This window comes from Coregonus lavaretus (genome assembly GCF_964263955.1).
Source record: "Coregonus lavaretus genome assembly, chromosome: 9".
Classification (NCBI taxonomy): Eukaryota; Metazoa; Chordata; class Actinopteri; order Salmoniformes; family Salmonidae; genus Coregonus; species Coregonus lavaretus.
The window spans coordinates 15,459,823-15,479,658 of NC_139996.1; the positions used below are offsets into that span (position 1 = coordinate 15,459,823).

Consider the following 19,836-nt stretch of genomic DNA (forward strand, 5'->3'; position numbering starts at 1 on the left):
CTCTCTCTCCTCTCATCCTTGTAGACCTATCTGCTGCCTTTGATACTGTGAACCATCAGATCCTCCTCTCCACCCTCTCCGAGTTGGGCATCTCCGGCGCGGCTCACTCTTGGATTGCGTCCTACCTGACCGGTCGCTCCTACCAGGTGGCGTGGCGAGAATCTGTCTCCGCACCACGTGCTCTCACCACTGGTGTCACCCAGGGCTTAGTTCTAGGCCCTCTCCTATTCTCCCTATACACCAAGTCACTTGGCTCGGTCATATCCTCACATGGTCTCTCCTATCATTGCTACGCAGACGACACACAATTAATCTTCTCCTTTCCCCCTTCTGATAACCAGGTGGCGAATCGCATCTCTGCATGTCTGGCAGACATCAGTGTGGATGACGGATCACCACCTCAAGCTGAACCTCGGCAAGACAGAGCTGCTCTTCCTCCCGGGGAAGGACTGCCCGCTCCATGATCTCGCCATCACGGTTGACAACTCCGTTGTGTCCTCCTCCCAGAGTGCAAATAACCTTGGCGTGACCCTGGACAACACCCTGTCATTCTCCTGTAGGTTCATGCTCTACAACATTCGCAGAGTACGACCCTACCTTACACAGGAAGCGGCACAGCAGTACTACACCTGCACCTGTTGACGACAAGTTGTTCTGCTTCCACGAGCACATCCAATGCTAGCATCAGTAATTCTACATTTGTTGCTAGCCCAGCTAGCATGGACACTGACAGTTGTGAATCTGATGCAGCCGAAGAGCTACTGCCCCCTTAACCGGGAAAGCGCCAAAGAGACAGGGACGTTGGACCATCGAAGAGGTGCAAATATGATGAGAACTACATTGATTTGGGGTTCACTTATATTGGGAGTAGTGCCTTTCCTCAGCCACAGTGTGTTATATGTGCAAAAGTACTATCTCAAAACTCGATGAAACCTTCACTATTGCGCAGACATTTAGAAACGAAACATGCCAATTTGAAAAATTAGCCACGGGAGTTTGAGCGAGAATTAAGACGACTTTTGAGTAGTAAGACATGTATGAAAGCAACAGATACCATTAATAAGAAGGGGCTAGAAGCGTCTTATATGGTGAGCTACGACAGGAAAGCCCCATACTATTGTGGAGGACTTAATTATTCCTGCTGCCGCAGATATGGCTGGGACAATGCTGGGGGAAAAGGCAAAAAACTATACAGACGATGCCTTCATCAAAAAACACTGTTTCACGACGCATCAGTGACATGGCAGGAGATGTTTTGAAACAATTACTGCTTTGCATACAAGCCAGTGAATTCTATGCGTTACAGCTGGATGAGTCAACAGACATGGTGGGCCTGGCACAGCTCCTGGGATATGTCCATTAAGTTTATGGGGGGGTCAATTAAGGAAGACATCCTCTTCTGCAAACCACTGGAAACCAAGACAACAGGAGAGGATCTTTTTAAAAGTACTGGACAGCTGTGTGACATCAAATGGACTTTGGTGGTATCTGTACTGATGGCGCAAAAGCCATGACAGGGAGACATAGTGGAGTGGTAACGCGCGTGCAAGCAGTTGCTCCCGACGCCACTTGGGTACACTGTAGCATCCACCGAGGCGCTCTTGCTGCCAAGTGAATGCCTGACAGCTTGAAAGACGTTTTGGACACAACAGTGAAAATGGTTCACTTTGTTAAAGCAAGGCCCCTGAACTCTCGTGTATTTTCTGCATTATGCAATGATATGGGCAGCGACCATGTAACGCTTTCACAACATACAGAAGTGCGCTGGTTATCAAGGGGCAAAGTATTGACACTTTTTTTTATTGAGAGACTAGCTTAAAGTTCTTTGCTGACCATAACTTTCACTTGTCTGACCACAAGTTTCTCACATGACTAGCCTATCTGGGTGATGTTTTTTCTTGCCTGAATGATCTGAATCTAGGATTAGAGGGACTCTCCGCAACTATATTCAATGTGCGGGACAAAATTGAGGCTATGATTAAGAAGTTGGAGCTCTTCTCTGTCTGCATTAACAAGGACAACACACAGGTCTTTCCATCATTGTATGATTTTTTGTGTGCAAATATAGTCAAGCTTACGGACAATGTCAAATTTGATATAGCGAAGCACCTGAGCGAGCTGGGTGCGCAATTACGCAGGTACTTTCCCGAAACGGACGACACAAACAACTGGATTCGTTATCCCTTTCATGCCCTGCCTCCAGTCCACTTACCGATATCTGAACAAGCCTCATCGAAATTGCAACAAGCTGTTCTGTGAAAAATGTATTTAAATCAGAAGCCACTGCCAGATTTCTGGATAGGGCTGCGCTCAGAGTATCCTGCCTAGACAAATCGCGCTGTTAAGACACTGATGCCCTTTGCAACCACGTACCTATGTGAGTGGATTCTCAGCCCACATTAGCATGAAAACGAAATACTGCCACAGACTGTGTGGAAAATGATTTAATCATTTTGCTCAAATATAGCATGAGTTTTGTGCGGGTAAACTCACTGCGACGCCAGCAGTTTTCTACAGCAGACTGCGACAGAGCATATAAATGTAATCAATGCGCTGAGAAGTTACTGGCCAGGTCAACAAATTACTAGACATGATTCTATCAGTCAGTGTACGATGCGAGACATTTGACAGCAGAACCGAAAGTAACAAAAATCTAAAACCAAACTGTTTTTCATGTTATAATTTAGTATCAAAAAACAACCAAGTTGTCGGTGTACCGTGCAACACTACTGCAAACCATTTTATTTAGAGACTCACCTCATCCACAGACATGGTGGGGTGTGGGGGATGGTTGTAGATGCGCTGGAAGTAGCTGTTAGCCTCATCGTCAATCTCCTTACTAAAGTGCTGATTAGCCTCGGGCCACACCTGAGATAGGTCAGCTGGGAAAAAGGCGATAGACCAAATCAAACAATACTGCCATAGAAAACCCTTCGGAATCATTTCAATATTGTGATTACATGCAGCAAATAAAAAAACATTTGAAATGCAATTAAAAACAACTTTAGGACTTCTCACTATCAAAGCAATAAACACCACACAAAAAAACATTAAAGAGATATGTACTGAAAATCCAAGTTCAATTCCTTTCAATAAGGAGCATAAGAATTTGCGTTTAATGGAAGACTGACCTGTATTTCCTCTGATTCAATGTGTGAAAGACAGTTTCTTCCCAGATTGTACTCAATGTTTTTAGATATGAAAAATGTTAAAGCATTTGTAATTGATTCAAGTAAAACCTCATTACTTCAAGAGACTATTAGGAGATATTAAGAGAATGTTTTCAGAGGAAATACACTCAGTCACACCACCACCACTTACAGGCCATCTTACTCTGCTGAAAGGTGGGCGGATTCAGGCCTGGTGTGCTCATCTTCCTCGTCCCAAACGGATCACTGCTCACCGCTGACATTCCAAGACCAGAACCAATACCAGAGCCAATGCCTGATCCCAGCGGACCTAGACAAAAGAAAAACATCCCACTTCAGTACTCCATATAGTGTAATCAAAACACTATACAAATATCTATGGCAGGTTCTCGCCTCATACCTGGGTTACCTAGCTGTGAAGAGAGGCTTCCAATCCCCCCAAATGGTGTGCTGGGGTTGGACAGAGGAGGGAAGGCCTTAGCTGGGGACTGGGGGTTGCTGAAAGCAGAGCCCAGCGGGGTGGGAAAGCCCTGCATGCTCTGTGTGTGAGAGGTGGCAGAGCTGCCCAGGTTGAGGGAGCCCATGGCTGTCAGGGGATCCATCTGTAACACACAGAACGGAGCACAAGGATGAGCAACCTGCATTTCAGGCTGATGTTCACAATTATAATGTTATAAGACAAAACAATTAAAATCAGATTCAGGGGATGATGAAAGTACAATGTTTCTAGCTGATACACATTCCCCAATAAATAGTGTTAGATTGCATTTATTATGTTATGTAAGCTCTTCACCTGGAGAGGAGACACTGATACCTGCACAGGGGAAATTGCATCTATGCTGCTGGTGCTGGGAGCACGTCCCTTTGGCATGACCCCTGGTGGCGGCTGGCGGGCTTTGTTCATGACGTTGCTACAGTTGGCAGCCATGGTCAAGATAGTCTCGGAGAGCTCTTGAGAGACGCTCCTGAAAAATACATAATTTAGAGGAATATGACCTTTCTTGATAACAATACAAGATGACTTATGGAAACTAGACCTTTTGGCACCATACAACATGATTGAAGTAATGAAAGAGCCAATTTGATCATAGGCCCCATGAATCGAGCTCTGGTAGGTAAACCCACCCTGCACAGGACTGCAGACAGCCCAGCATGGTAGCCATCGTTTCCGGTGGAAGGAGGGCGCTTTTGGGCTGGTCCTTCTCTGGGGCCAGACCACCCATGATAGAGGGACAGCGTCTCTTCAGGAACGTAACACACGCCTGGATGAAGGGCTCCTAGAACAGCAAACAGGTCAATGACTGTCATGTACTATATCCCAATAACTTTTTGTAGCAATGTGTATGTATAATTTTGTTGTAATTGCTGTAAATTAAAAGGCTCAACTCACACCACTCACCCCGTGCTCTCGGATTTTGTCAGTCAGCCATTTGTCAAGTTTGAGGTATTCACGGCGAGAGGCAAGTGCAGCAAGGTCAATAACGAAGGCAAATGGAGTACCATTTAGCAGCATTGATAGAGACTGAAAAACAAGAACAGTTTGGATATTGCAACAACAAAAATGCACGAAGTGGCCTTATCAAAAATGCATCTTTTGACAAATGGGTAAAATGTGTTAATTATGTAGATAATCCTCTAAGAAAACCGAATGGTCCAAACCTAATGTCGCTATCATAATCCATTCAAAACAACAGTTTCTACCCTTGTAGGATGGTCAAAATTAGGGCGACTAAATCATTGGAGGCCAGAGAAGAAAAAAGTAATTAATCAGGAAAATAGCATTGCATCAGTAAGGCTGGATGCTGTGCGAGAATTAAAAGGATACTTCAGGATTTTGGCAATGATGCCATTTATCTATACTGAACAAAAATATAAACGAAACATGTAAAGTGCTGGTCCCATGTTTCATGAGCTGAAATAAAAGATCCCAGAAATTGTGCACAATTTTGTTTACATCCCTGTTAGTGAGCATTTCTCCTTTGCCAAGATAATCCATCCACCTGACAGGTGTGGCATATCAAGAAGCTGATTAAACAGCATGATCATTACACAGGTGTACGTTGTGCTGGACACAATAAAAGGCCACTAAAATGTGCAGTTGTCACAGCACAATGCCACAGATGTCGCAAGTTCAGGGAGCGTGCAATTGGCATGCTGACTGCAGGAATGTCCACCAGAGCTGTTGCCAGAGAATTTAATGTTAATTTCTCTACCATAAGCCACCTCCGTAATTTTTGCGAATATGGCAGTATGCCCAACCGGCCTTACAACCGCAGACCACGTGATACCGCACCAGCCCAGGACCTCCACATCCGGCTTCTTCACCTGTGGGATAGTCTGAGACCAACCACCCGGACAGCTGATGAAAACTAATGGCCTATGCCCTCCCAGGCCCACCCATGGCTGCGCAGTCATGGAAAATCCATAGATTAGGGCCTAATTAATTTATTTCAATTGATCGATTTCCTTAAATGAACTGCAACTCAGTACAAACTTTGAAATTGTTGGATTTATATTTTTGTTCAGTGTACTTCCCCAGAGTCAGATGAACTATTTTTATTTGTCTGTGTCCAGTATGAAGAAAGTTGGAGGTAGTTTCGCAAGCAAATGCTAACTAGCATTAGCACAATGACATTGTATCTGCTAGCATGCTAGCCGACGAGGATGCTATTTTCCTGATTTATGACTACCTTTCCCCCCCCTCCTCAGGCCTCCATTGATTTAGTCACCCTAATTTCACCCATCCTACAAGGGTAAAAACAATTGAGGTAAGAGATATCCATTTTGAGACATGACATGCGTATCCCTAAAATGTCAACGGCGCACTGAGCGTACCAAGCTTTTTATTTTCAAAACCTTTACATTTAATTCAGCTCGGGTCATGCTAATTTTGCTATTTGCGACCCGCGGAAACAACTTGGAAGACGAGGACCACAAAATGTAAAATCCTCAAAAGTTTAGGCAATGAAGCTGCACCGCTCTGTTAACAGAGCTCGGTGCTTTTTATCGGATGTATTAGGTTACGAAATCTGACTTTTTTGATATAATGTTAATGATATGTTAGGGAAAGACCAGACTGAACGATTCAGAACATGAAGAATCATATTGGTATTAGTAAAATGTATTTTATAACATAAGGAAGTGAAATGTCATCAACAAAATGCGTTTTCAGCCACTGGGCAGAGTCGGTGAACACCCTACCTTCACAAAACTATACCACAGCTTTCATTATATTTCCTGAAAAAAGCCACTGATCCCTTCCTACCTTCAAGTCCTGGGCCACATCCAGGATGCGGGACAGCTTGGCCTGGTCGTACAGCTCCCCTCTCATGTACCACTCTGCCATCGAGTGCATGATCAGCTGACGGATAGAGGGGGACTGGCCTTGTCCGTGCCAGGCGTAGTGCAAGATGATGGCGGCGTTGGGGTGGTTGCCCAGGAAGATTGGCATGAGGGTGGAGATGAGCTCGTGGCGCAGGGTGTGCCAGGAGGTGCTTATCTGCAGCAGCGCCAGCACCAGCATGTCGGGACAGTGCTTGATGGGGAAGCTGAAGAGCTGCTTTACCTGCTCGTACTGGCCCACCTCAGAGAGGCGCAGGAGGCTCTCCACCAGGTCCAGGCTCTTCCTGTGAGGTGAAATCACAATTAAAGACTATCACAAATGGCATGACATTGTTCTAATAATTCATGTAAATGAGTATTTGGTACTGTGGAGGTCAGGAGGCCTGTGTTTTACGTACCAGGTGGCTATCTCCCGATTATCATCCTCAGGTGGGGCCTTGAGTATGTCGATGGCTACGGTGTGACAGGGGTAGTCAGCGAAGCAGAACACATCAGGGCTCATGAGGGAGTGCTGGATGAATGACAGCTGGAAGAGAGGGGAGTGAGAATGGTCAAGAGTGCCGAGGAGTTCATTGATGTGAATGAAGGAATCAGAGTTTATGTTACCTCTGGAAATAAGAGCCCAAAGTGTTGTGTCTGGTCATTTTTACACAAATCTGACCCAATCTCCTCCTTACCTGTCCTTCAGCATGCTTCCAGGGCCGGTAGATAAGGTCGACAGGGAACACCTCCATGCCCAGGCCCCTCTGGATCCCATATACCACCATCTGCAGTCCCTTGCTGTCCCGGATCATGAAGCCAGGGTGATCGAGCTCGTAGGTCACCTCTTTAAAGTTCAGATTGGGGTTCTAAAATATAAAAAGGAAATGTTCTGTACAAAGCGCAAGAGACGAATGGCCAACTGAAGCGGAATAATATGTAATTCCACTATAACTTACAACTTCTTTGACCACATCAATTAGAACTTCTACATTCCAGGTGTGCGCCTGAGAGCCATCACTTTTGTCCTTTCCATCGCTCCAAATGCCACTGCCCGGAGCCGAGATGGACTGAGGAAGATGTAAAGAACCAGAGAAAACATTAGTATACAATGTTTTTTTCAGAGCTTTGAGGAGGTTTAGTAAGTTACCATCAGGTCAATCCTCACCTGTAGGGGGATTCCATCAGACAAGCCAGAGTGGGTGCGAGCCATCATCCCCAGGACCCTAGCCACCTGGCTGGCAGTAACCTCTCGCACCCCATACTGCAGGATTATGTTGCGGCATTCATCGAGACTTAGAATGAAAAACAGACAATACATTAACAGGGGTAACTGACATTTGTGGTTGTCAAGCATGACATCAAAAACAACTGAATTAATTTGATTTGTAATGGGCATTCCAGTTACTAAATAACAATCACCTTGCACAAAAGCCATAGCCAACTTCCTGCATGAACTCTGCGAGAGAACTCTCCATCATGGTCTTGGCTAACTCTCCCGAGTCTGGCAGAATCCTGTCCATCAGAATGTCCCGTTTTTCAGGGTACAGCAGTGGTGCGAGCACCACAGGGCAGCGCTCCTGCGGGAAATCTGAAACAAAGAGACAATATTTAATTGATGGGGCAACAATGTACAAAACTACCAGATTGCTGTGAATGAAGGAATCTTTGTTACTTCTGGAAATAATTAACATTTCCTTTCAAGTAGTACGTCTATGCCCCTCACCTCTGCACAGCGTCTTGAGGAACGCGTCAATCTGCTCTTGTCCGACCCCGCTGGCGCCCTTCTGGCCAAACAAAAGATGGGAGAGGAGCAGGTGCAGGACCTCTATGGCAATGTCTTGGAAGCCACCTTCCTGGTTTCCTCCAAGGTCCGCGTCCACGTACGAGCGGAGGAGGTCCGGGAGCCTTTGTTTGACGAACTGCGCGGCTTAAGACAGATGGGGAAATATTTCAAAGAAATACTTGTACACTCAGCAAAAAAAGAAAACGTCCCCTTTTCAGGGCCCTGTCTTTTAAAAATAATTAGTAAAAATCTAATTGTAAAAGGGGTTAAACACTGTTTTCCATGCATGTTCAATGAACATGCACCTGTGGAACGGTCGTTAAGACACTAACAGCTTACAGATGGTAGGCAATTAAGGTCACAGTTATGAAAACTTAGGACACTAAAGAGGCCTTTCTACTGACTGAAAACACCAAAGGAAAGATGCCCAGGGTCCCTGCTCATCTGCGTGAACGTGCCTTAGGCATGCTGCAAGGAGGCATGAGGACTGCAGATGTGGCCAGGGCAATAAATTGCAATGTCCATACTGTGAGACGCCTAAGACAGCGCTAAAGGGAGACAGGACGGACAGCTGATCGTCCTCGCAGTGGCAGACCACGTGTAACAACATCTGCACAGGATCGGTACATCCGAACATCACACCTGCGGGACAGGTACAGGATGGCAACAACAACTGCCCGAATTACACCAGGAAGGCACAATCCCTCCATCAGTGCTCAGACTGTCCGCAATAGGCTGAGAGAGGCTGGACTGAGGGCTTGTAGGCCTGTTGTAAGGCAGGTCCTCACCAGACATCACCGGCAACAACGTCGCCTATGGGCACAAACCCACCGTCGCTGGACCAGACAGGACTGGCAAAAAGTGCTCTTCAATGACGAGTCGCGGTTTTGTCTCACCAGGGGTGATGGTCGGATTCGTGTTTATTGTCGAAGGAATGAGCGTTACACCGAGGCCTGTACTCTGGAGCGGGATCGATTTGGAAATGGAGCGTCCGTCCTGGCCTGGGGCGGTGTGTCACAGCATCATCGGACTGAGCTTGTTGTCATTGCAGGCAATCTCAACGCTGTGCGTTACAGTGAACACATCCTCCTCCCTCATGTGGTACCCTTCCTGCAGGCTCATCCTGACATGACCCTCCAGCATGAACATTGCCACCAGCCATACTGCTCGTTCTGTGCTTGATTTCCTGCAAGACAGGAATGTCAGTGTTCTGCCATGGCCAGCGAAGAGCCCGGATCTCAATACCATTGAGCACGTCTGGGACCTGTTGGATCGGAGGGTGAGGGCTAGGGCCATTCCCCCCAGAAATGTCCAGGAACTTGCAGGTGCCTTGGTGGAAGAATGGGGTAACATCTCACAGCAAGAACTGGCAAATCTGGTGCAATCCATGAGGAGGAGATGCACTGCAGTACTTAATGCAGCTGGTGGCCACAACAGATACTGATTGTTACTTTTGATTTTGACCACCCCTTTGTTCAGGGACACATTATTCAATTTCTGTTAGTCACATGTCTCAGTTGTTGAATCTTGTTATGTTCATACAAATATTTACACGTTAAGTTTGCTGAAAATAAACGCAGTTGACAGTGAGAGGACGTTTATTTTTTTGCTGAGTTTATAACGGATGTCACGCTGCTTGCTTAGTATGGCTTCCTTCTGATTTGGCTCACACAGAGGCTCGAACCCAGGACATCTGCCTTTTTAGCACACGTGACCGCCCTTCCGAAGAGTCTTTAACAGTCGCGCCAAGCGAAAAGCTAGCGATTCGGCTGCGCATGTAGGGACACGTCAGGCTCAGGAGTGAGTGTCACATTTCCATGTGCTACACTTGGACACCTTGATAACAGAATAACTCATGAGACCCCACTCCCCCTCCCCCCCAGCATATACAGATAAAACATAGCATGTATTCAAGTCAGCAGGTATAGATAGTCAAATGATTAAATATAAAACTGAGTTTACCAAAACCACGAAGGTCTGCGTTGCACGAATTCAGCAAAGCAAGGCCAAATATAACCTTCGGGGAAAAAAGAAGAGATTAAGTATAATCTCAAATTGTTTGCCATATTATTTTTCAACTACAATAAAAACCACCATCTGATAACATACATTTCCATATTACTTTACTTACTTCTTGAACCTTGCTTAGCTTGAGAACTTTACTCAACTGAGTAAACAAGTGGGCCGAAGGTTTCAAACTCTAAAAATTATAAAACGTTTAGAAAACATTAAACTGTTATTCTGATGCAGACAGTAATTTTAGCACATGAAGAGAGGCCTAACTTGGACCCACTTCATCAATGCAGAAAAGTACAATAATATTTTACAAATTGCAGAATTATTTTATAATGATAGGTGAGAAAATAAGCACGTCTCCTACCTTCTGGTAGTGCAAAGGATTGTCGATGGTGTAGCAGAGTGTTGAAATAAAATTTGGCTTTGAAATCAGTGAAACACACTCCTGGATCAGAAACTGTGTCTTGGTCAAGGTAAATGGGAGAAGAGGGGGCATAACAAAATAAGTTAAGGACAAAACAGGAAAGCAAAGTCACTTTCTAAAATAATAAAGGCAAGACAAACAGACAATACCAATGATGATTAGGAAACGTACACAGTGGTGCCTCTAGTGTTCACATATTTCTAGTGCTGTGATATCTAAACATTTTCCGGTTTGAAAGAGACCAGTAATCCTCATTGCTAAAATCAGTTGAAGTTTAGCCAAAATCAGTTGAAGTTTAGCCACTGGTGTAATAAGTATTACTAATCAGAAATTACCTGATGGAAATCTTTGCCACTGCTTTTACCATCGCCACTGAAATCCACATGGGAGAAAAGACAGCGTAATAAATGCCTGTCTGCCTCAGGGCCGTGACGATTCACAATCTGTTGGAACAGAAGACGCATTCACCAAAATAACAAATAACAGGTCGGCCGTCAAAGCCAAAATATTATTGTCAAGATATCTCAGACCTAATGCAATTTTTAACCCAGGTTTTTTTTCCTGAAAGTTTTCGGGCCGCCTAAATCCAAACATTGTTTTTGGTGAAATAATTTTTTTCGGGTTAGAAAAATGCTTTCAGTATAAACTTAAACAACTAAAACTAGATATAAAGTATGTGGAAAAGATAATCTATATATTGTTCAATATTTGAGAACTATCACTAAAATGAAAGCTAGACAAAAACAATGAATTCGGGAGTATTGATTTTGTTATAATGATTAAGCATAACACAGCAAAATGTGAATAATTGTTATCTCGGCTACATACTAAAATGTCTAGAATTGAGGGAAACTGGCTTTAAAACAAATTCTCAGTCGCCAAGCTGGGGGCTTCAAAAATGGTTTTACCCAAGACCTTGACCAAATTCAGCCGTGCCAACATTGCTACACACCCCACCCACCAACTATGCCCATTTTCTATATAGAAAAATCATATGAACCCTAGAATCATATTGGTTTTACAATCATTTTGTGATAAGATAATTTTTAATGTATGTACGTTTCAAAATCTACTTAGCTATAGCCCTTCAAACATCTAAATATGTGAGAAATGTGTGTACTGCATTGTAGTGGCACAACTATAAAAATGGAAATGACAGAAAGGACAATTTGTGAGCAAAATACTACATGCTACTCACATGTTGTATTTCCTGCTGGCTGGCTCTGTAGTTTTTCTTAGTTAAATTGTCCACCAGGTAGCTGATTTGAGACAAAGCCAGCGAGAGCGAGTCAAGATTCATTGCTGGTTGGGGCGAAAGCAGGCGGCCGTGCCCGGCGCAAAATCACCATTATTCCCCTTTAGTCACTTCAGTGATAGGTTACTTCTGCCCCCCCCCCCCAAGGTGTGAAAAATGTATGTTTTAAAACAAGCTTCTTCTATCAGTGGATCTTGATGCAAGGTAAAGTCCCTCAGTGCAACATCAAATTCAGAATCTGAAAATAACAAAAGAGAAAACTAGTTAATACATATGCCCATATTAAAACGGTGATACAACTAGTACAAAATAATTGAGCAAATAATACATAGTCATATGATAAACTGGGGTTGTAAATACCAAAAGTGCACGGTGTACAACTGCCATGAGAAATGAGCCTCATTGACCACCAAAAATAATGGGGTAGGCTTCGAGGCCTACTACTCGCCTGGAGTAATCCTGATTCACACGCCAGCGCAATACTAAAGAAAACAGCAACACAACTAGCTAGTCAGCTACTTTGTAATTTACAGGTAGAAAGTCACCATTACTGAGTTATAATGATGATAAACCATGATAAATGTTATCTAAAACTATGTCCCCAACGTCGGTCTAGTAAAAGTATCAAGAAAGTTGGGCCTTGACTTGATGCACACCCACGACTCCCAGTTCAATCAGCATCGTGTGAGCTAATAATGCGGATGATTTCCTATATTCCTCTTCTAAACTGGCAACGCATAGTTAATCAATGAAGTCAAGCCAAAGTCGTTTTAGCTACATAAAGACAGTTATATAAGCTAATTATGTTTTCAGTGTCCCAGCAATAATGCAAATCGTTAGCTACTGTAGTTGACTAGCTAGTGAGATAATACGAACGGCAACTAAGTTAACGTTACCTAGCTAGATTAGTTAACGTTACGTAACATTCACATATTGTCGTTTGTGTCTCATCTAAAAAAAATACAATTAAATGTGTTATCGCCCACATTGATAACGTACTTCGCTAACTACCGTTAGCATCTGTTCACTCGTTCTTTCGCAACATAGTTAGCTAGCAAACTTCGCTCACGTTAGCTAATAATATCAACGATAGCCATGTTTGCTAGCTGCAGAATATAACTGACCAACTTGGTCCGTTAACGTTAGCAAACGACAGTAACATTATGTAGCTAACATTAACCATCTGACATCTACAAGTCAACTTATCCATTGAGACAAAGAGCTAGCCAGCTAACGTTAGCAAGCCGGATAAGCAAGCACATTGCGCAGCCAACACCAGCTAGCTAAGTTAGCAGATGTGGCAAACGTCAGCCAGCCAATGTTAGCTAACGTTAACGCTCAGAAGGCCGTACGTTAGGCTGTTTTTCTGTCGTTGGCTAACTAATACAGTATTTGTTTACGTTGCAAATCCAACTATTCTATAAAACGATAGTTAGCTGGTCAATGTAATAGCGAGTGAGTATTGGTAACGTTATTGTCCACGGAAATAAATTGTCAACAAAATATCTAGCTAACGTTAGTTATAGTAGTAACGTCGTTAGTTAGATGACCTAGCTATGTATGACCAGGTAGCTAGCCAACTAACGTTAGCTAACTACTATACGGGTAACGCTCGTTAAATATCGTTAGCATGCCAATGTCGTTGTCAGAGTGCACCATCCGCGGACTTGAAATGAGTAAGTCATGTTAGACGTTAATATATGGACATTTTCACTAACCAACTCCGCCTTTTGAGATGAGACCATCCAACTGTCCCTAGCTGCTAACGTAAATCAACTTTAGCCAAGGCTATTGTAGCTAACTAGCTACCTTATCTTTGCTAACGTTAGCTACGACGCTTAACGGCTAGTCGCACACTTTCTATCTTACTAATGTGTCCTAATTTGTAGGAAAAAAATACCGCAGATTCTTTACAATATATTGTTAAAAAAAAAATACTCACCATGCTTCCCTAAATGTATTTGTGATATTCATTCCTTTTGGGTCGCTCTCCTTCCAGTTCGGTTTGATTTTTCAAAATAAAATGGCGACTGTCATCCCCGCGCGCACACAGTGCAGGTTTCACTTTAGTGCTCGAGCCCGGGCTCGCGTCACTATTATTGTGTATGCCATGCTTCCACATGAGCTAAATAGAAAACAAGATTAATTGATAATACATTTACCCTAAATGTACTTGGGCCATGCACCTAATCACATCCACCAAAAATTGTTTGAATGTAACAAAAGTCTGAATGTACATATATCCATAGGGCTGATTCTGATCATATGGCAGCTTGATTGTAATCTCTGTATATTTCGTTTCATGATGATGATCTTCTCTAAAGGAGAAGAACTATAATAACAGTCTATTGTTCACAGCTCTGAAATTACTGTTTGGTTGGAGATGGCCCCACTTGGTTGGGCTGAGAAGAGCTTCTGCCATATTGCTTACACCTGTCATGGACTGGTTTAAGGCTGTTCAGACTTCAGTCCTTTCAAATCAGTAAGCACTGAATAGATTGAGAAAAGGGCACAGGGGCAACAACTCGAGTGTCTGGGACTCTGTGTCCCCCTACTGCTGAAATATGGAACTCTATGGGGACAACAAACACTAGGCATATGTTCCATTTGTGCACTGTTACATAATGACTGACCTGCTATATGCAAGTTTGGTACTATGAAAACCTCTAGCACATTTAGATCTCCAAGCATGCACATTGTAGATGGAAATTAATACCAATAGGATGTAGAACAGAAAGTTTGAATATTTTTTTCTACGGCACTGCATCTCAGTGCTAGAGGCGTCACTACAGACCCTGGTTCGATTCCAGGCTGTATCACAATCCGGCCGTGATTGGGAGTCCCATAGGGCGGCGCACAATTGGCCCAGCATCGTCCGGGTTTGGCCAGGGTAGGCCGTCATTGTAAATAAGAATTTGTTCTTAACTGACTTGCCTAGTTAAATAAAGGTTAAATATATATTTTAATTTTTTTACATTAGCTCTCACAGTAGTCATTGGTGACAGATATTCAATCAAGTGATCTAAGGCTAGCTACCACACCAAAGGCATTTGTCAAGGAAATATCTTACCCAGTATTACTGATGCAGGATAGAGTGGCTGAGAATAAATAATGAAAACATCACTTTAAAATATGTAATTATTTACAGGCCACATTGGGATAGAGAAATAAACAAACATTCAAAGATTCATTGCAATGGGTTAGTGTCAAGACAAGCTTATTGTTTTCAATGATGAAATAACCTATTATAGACATTCAACCAAACCGCAGACTGGAAATAGACACCATGACCAACAACACTTCCCACAAATGTAAAACTGATCTAGAATGCAGTCAAATAAATACTGTATAATTAATAGTAGTCTACTGGAGAACAAGACCCTGTCAGCAGACCAGTAATGCCATGTATGATCAAACATGTTGGAAGATTAAAAGTGAAAGTGTTGTTGAGAGTAACTGAAAAGCAACTCATGATCTTTGCCCTTTCAGAAGTTTAGTCTTTTTGTTGTGGTTTTACAGGGCCTGGGAGTAGAACTAGAAGTCCAGCTTCTCTGAATCTCTCCACAGCATTTTGTTTTGGCTCATTACTTCAGAAATGACACAATGACTGAGGTTAAAGTGCAGACTGTCAGCTTTAATTTGAGGATATTTTCATCAATATCGGGTGAACGGTTTAGAAATTACAGCACTTTTCTTGTACATAGTCCACCCATTTTAGGGGACCAAAAGTATTGGGACAAATTCACATGTATTAAAGTAGTCAACATTTTAGTATTTGATCCCATATTCCTAGCACACAATGATTAAATCAAGCTTGTGAATCTACACATTTGCTGTTTGTTTTGGTTATGTTTCAGACTATTTTGTACCCAATAGAAATTAATGGCAAATCATGTAGTCATTTTAGAGTACATTTTATTGTAAAGAAGATAATGTTTCTAAACACTTTTATACTGAACAAAAATAATGCAACATTTTACTGAGTTACAGTTCATATAAGGAAATCAGTAAATTGAAATGAATTCATTAGGCCCTAATCTATGGATTTCACATGACTGGGCATATGCCCACCCACTTGGGAGCCAGGCCCACCCACTGGGGAACCAGGCCCATCCAATCAGAATGAGTTTTTCCCCACAAAAGGGCTTTATTACAGACAGATATACTCCTCAGCACCACCTCAGACGATCTCGCAGGTGAAGAAGCCGGATGTGGAGGTCCTAGGCTGGTGTGGTTAAACGTGGTCTGTGGTTGTGACGCCGGTCGGATGTACTGCCAAATTCTCTAAAACAAAGTTGGAAGCGGCTAATGGTAGAGAAATGAACATTTAAGTATTTGGCAACAGCTCTGGTGGACATTCCTCCAGTCAGCATGCCAATTGCGCGCTCTCTCAAAACTTGAGACATCTGTGGCATTCTGTTGTGACAAAACGGCACATTTTAGAGTGACCTTCTGTCCCCAGCACAAGGTGCACCTGTGTAATGATCATGCTGTTTAATCAGTTTCTTGATATGCCACACCTCTTAGGTGGATGGATTATCTTGGCAATGGAGAAATGCTCACTAACAGGGATGTAAACAGGTTTGTGGTCCAAATTTGAGAGAAATAAGTTATTGGGCACAAAATAATCTGAAACACAACCAAAACAAACAGCAAATGCATCCAACAAGTTTGTAGTCACAAGCTTGATGTAATCATTGCATGCTAGCAATATGGGACCAAATACTAAACTTTTGACTACTTTAATACACAAGTGAATTAGTTCCAATACTTTTGATCCCCTAAAATGGGGCGACCATGTCCAAAAAGTGCTGTAATTTCTAAGCGGTTCACCAGATTTGGATGAAAATACCATCAAATTAAAGCTGACTTAACCTCATAGCTACTGTATATCTTCAAATCCAAAAAGTGCTGGAGTACAGAGCCAAAAAAGTCACTATCCCAATACTTTTGAAGCTCACTGTATAGCCAAGCACAATGGCTAAATACAGTAGGTAGCCAGGAAGATGGCACCATGAGGGTATGGAGTAAACGTCAATTCATGATGGAAACTCAGTTCTGTCACAAATACTTGAATGGGGGCATCTAAAGCTATTTGATATGCTTAAACCTGGAAGTTAGTGCAATATGCCTTGGCAGATAGCATACAAGAATGGTGAGGATTTTGTAGATGGCTCAACTTCACTTGGGGTCCCCTCTGTTGGCGTGCTATGTGCTAAATGCAGGAAGGGGATTTGCATTCAAGAGTTTGCTTCTTTTGGTGCAACCATTCTCTGTAGCAATGTCCACAAAATAAATATTTAACATTTCTTAGTTTAGAAACAGTCACCACCAAAAGAGCCCTGAGCAGTCGTAACATAGTAGAGCAGTCGTAACATAGCAGAGCAGTCGTAACATAGCAGAGCAGTCGTAACATAGCAGAGCAGTCGTAACATAGCAGAGCAGTCGTAACATAGCAGAGCAGTCGTAACATAGCAGAGCAGTCGTAACATAGCAGAGCAGTCGTAACATAGCAGAGCAGTCGTAACATAGCAGAGCAGTCCACCATTCACTCATTGAAGTGACGACGATTGACATGTATGAACAAACAAGATTTTGGAATGAAAGTCAGGAAGACAGGCAGCATAATTCAATTTCCATAAAAAGGAGTCAAGGTCACAACTAAATGGGTTTCCTAGTGGCACTTGTAATACCAATGACATAAAAATGTTAATAAAATGAATGATCAGAAAATGTGTCCGAGATGATGGGTGATTTCATGTCGCTTATGAAAACAATAAAAAAAAGTTTCTTAAGTCAAGAGAATGGGTCCCTTAGAAAGACACCAACAGGAGCAATCTCTCACTTCGCCTATTCATGGTAATCACATTTTTGGCATTATCAACAACAACAAAAGACCACCAATTCAAAATCCAACCCGAGGTCTTTCAAGCCAATATAAGGGTATAGTGACAGGGAAAATAAACATACACTAACAATAACTGGATCAGTAGCCATAATTACATTTCTCACATACACTTTGTACAATTGCAAAGTTATCAGGGTCACTAAAGACACATTTATAAAAAAATAAATATTATTTCAAATTCATACAAATGAGTAAGACAAATATTCTTTGATCTTTTTTTTTCTTCAATCTTAGCCGACCTAGAAGATAAGAAATGTGTATCATCTCCCAAACATTTTAAATCAAATTTAGTTCCACATGTTAGTAGATTTTTGCTTAAATCCACCCATACAAATGTGATAGAGGCAACATATACAACCGGTTTGCGAATATAAAACATAAATCACACACCCGTTACATTAACCATTGTAACAGTATTGTCATTGTCACATCATAGCCATTATTAACTTTTTTCACATCATTCAAAACCATTAAAAGAAAAATAACAATAAAACACAAACACCAAAAGAGAAAGTGAAATAAATTAAGGATAACTTATATTTTCTGTAAATAAATTCAGTACATTTGCTACTTGATAGCTTTTTGCAATTTCAGAAACATTTCATAATAACAGCACTCTCAATGCTCCTGCCCTCCTTTGACCAATAGGTGGCACCAAAGGAACACATTTGATATGGTCAGTGATCCAACTAAAGAGCAATAAGGAGTCGTAACCCCTTCAGTAAACTGCATCAAAATATCCCCCCCTCTGAAATTCAATCACTGGTGTGATTGTAACAAGAGGGTAGACGAAAGGATATCATGAATATGCACTTCAGCACCATTTAAAATGAGTTCCAACACCATAGCATCATTCTTGCTCTTAAGTCAGACCAAACCAACTCAAGACAATGTCCCAAAGAGAGGTGATAAACTCTGGTAGCAGAAAGCTTGCCATTCTTGGCTTAAACAACATTATTTGCTTGTTGTGGCATAACAAGTAGTGTTGGTTGGAAGGGCTAGTGCAAGCCTTAAGTAAAATACACCAGTCAAAATAGATACCACAGTGCGTGGCTCAGATGCAGATGTTGTTGTATCAAACGTCATTTAAATTCCCACTGCCATGCATCTTTGGACAATCCAGTGTTGTTGCGGTGCTTCAACTCTGAAACAAAGCCATGTTTACTATATAGCTCTTTTGATGGCCAGATCATATACAATCCAATGTCACTGCTGAGGATCCTATACAATCCAATGTCACTGCTGAGGATCCATGCATTTTTATTTTTTGCGCACCATCACTTCACCATGGGAAACTGTGTGCTTGCTTGTGTAAATCCATTATCTTGTCATCCAATTAGGGCTGTCAAACGATAAAATAAACGGAGTTATCACGATGAATCACGATTAAATTGCAAATTCAGAGTTTGCTCAAATTGAGCTGTAATTGTAATTTGTTTATACAAAAAGCATTACAAGAATATTGAAGTCTTGATTTTGTCCAAAGTAACAGTTAGCCAAATCAGGTAAATTGATAAAGCACACTTTCTTCAACCTAAATGTCAACTTTTTTGGACATCGCATCGTTGTTTTAACTGTATAGATTCTGTATTTTGAATGTTTCAGTTTATTTTGAACGCTTTCAGACAATGCGATTAATCCCCCCAAAAAAATACAAATAAAAAGAGTGCACTAAAATTACAAAAAGTTAACTCAAGTTAACTGATTAATTCTGACAGCCCTACATCCAATACTTGCACATCAAGCATGTGGCCATTAATGTTTCAGGTCAATCCATCCAAGTGATGATTTTTGTAAAATGTGAGTCAAAACCGAAACAGTATATGGGCAGGGGGGTGAGTTGTGCCTTCTCAAAGTTCTTTCTGGAGACATCAGGGTCTTAAGTGCTATAGCAAGAAGTGGTTGTTCCTGCTCAGCTTGAGAATCTTCCCCAGTCTCTGCTTAGCGGTGGTCATACCTTTCTTAGGACGTTTTCCT

The 19,836-nt window shown here is 42.3% G+C and overlaps 2 protein-coding genes across 25 annotated transcripts in view; both read right to left on the reverse strand.

The window, feature by feature from the left end:
- The window catches only part of LOC311135012 (CCR4-NOT transcription complex subunit 1-like), a 32,514-nt gene extending 18,534 nt beyond the window's left edge, over nucleotides 1–13,980 (reverse strand). For 7 of the 24 annotated variants that reach the window (XM_084168831.1, XM_084168846.1, XM_084168828.1 and 4 more), the window contains exons 1-19: nucleotides 13,894–13,980; nucleotides 11,895–12,189; nucleotides 11,032–11,139; nucleotides 10,637–10,735; nucleotides 10,388–10,456; nucleotides 10,219–10,273; nucleotides 8,197–8,400; nucleotides 7,893–8,061; nucleotides 7,639–7,765; nucleotides 7,430–7,540; nucleotides 7,169–7,339; nucleotides 6,890–7,017; nucleotides 6,415–6,775; nucleotides 4,540–4,671; nucleotides 4,275–4,426; nucleotides 3,943–4,114; nucleotides 3,550–3,751; nucleotides 3,322–3,459; nucleotides 2,758–2,882 (exon numbers count right to left, since the gene is read on the reverse strand). In XM_084168831.1, coding sequence (XP_084024957.1) covers nucleotides 2,758–2,882; nucleotides 3,322–3,459; nucleotides 3,550–3,751; nucleotides 3,943–4,114; nucleotides 4,275–4,426; nucleotides 4,540–4,671; nucleotides 6,415–6,775; nucleotides 6,890–7,017; nucleotides 7,169–7,339; nucleotides 7,430–7,540; nucleotides 7,639–7,765; nucleotides 7,893–8,061; nucleotides 8,197–8,400; nucleotides 10,219–10,273; nucleotides 10,388–10,456; nucleotides 10,637–10,735; nucleotides 11,032–11,139; nucleotides 11,895–11,996 — 2,625 coding nt within the window. In that variant the 5' untranslated portion in view covers nucleotides 11,997–12,189; nucleotides 13,894–13,980. The remainder of the gene's footprint in view (nucleotides 1–2,757; nucleotides 2,883–3,321; nucleotides 3,460–3,549; nucleotides 3,752–3,942; nucleotides 4,115–4,274; nucleotides 4,427–4,539; nucleotides 4,672–6,414; nucleotides 6,776–6,889; nucleotides 7,018–7,168; nucleotides 7,340–7,429; nucleotides 7,541–7,638; nucleotides 7,766–7,892; nucleotides 8,062–8,196; nucleotides 8,401–10,218; nucleotides 10,274–10,387; nucleotides 10,457–10,636; nucleotides 10,736–11,031; nucleotides 11,140–11,894; nucleotides 12,190–13,893) is intronic. The other 17 variants (XM_084168832.1, XM_084168826.1, XM_084168829.1 and 14 more) reach the window with 8 other exon arrangements.
- A 1,225-nt stretch (nucleotides 13,981–15,205) lies between these two features.
- The window catches only part of kdm7ab (lysine (K)-specific demethylase 7Ab), a 52,086-nt gene continuing 47,455 nt past the window's right edge, over nucleotides 15,206–19,836 (reverse strand). The window contains exon 20 of the mRNA XM_084168852.1: nucleotides 15,206–19,834. Within this exon, the coding sequence (XP_084024978.1) occupies nucleotides 19,746–19,834 (89 nt within the window). The 3' untranslated portion in view covers nucleotides 15,206–19,745. The remainder of the gene's footprint in view (nucleotides 19,835–19,836) is intronic.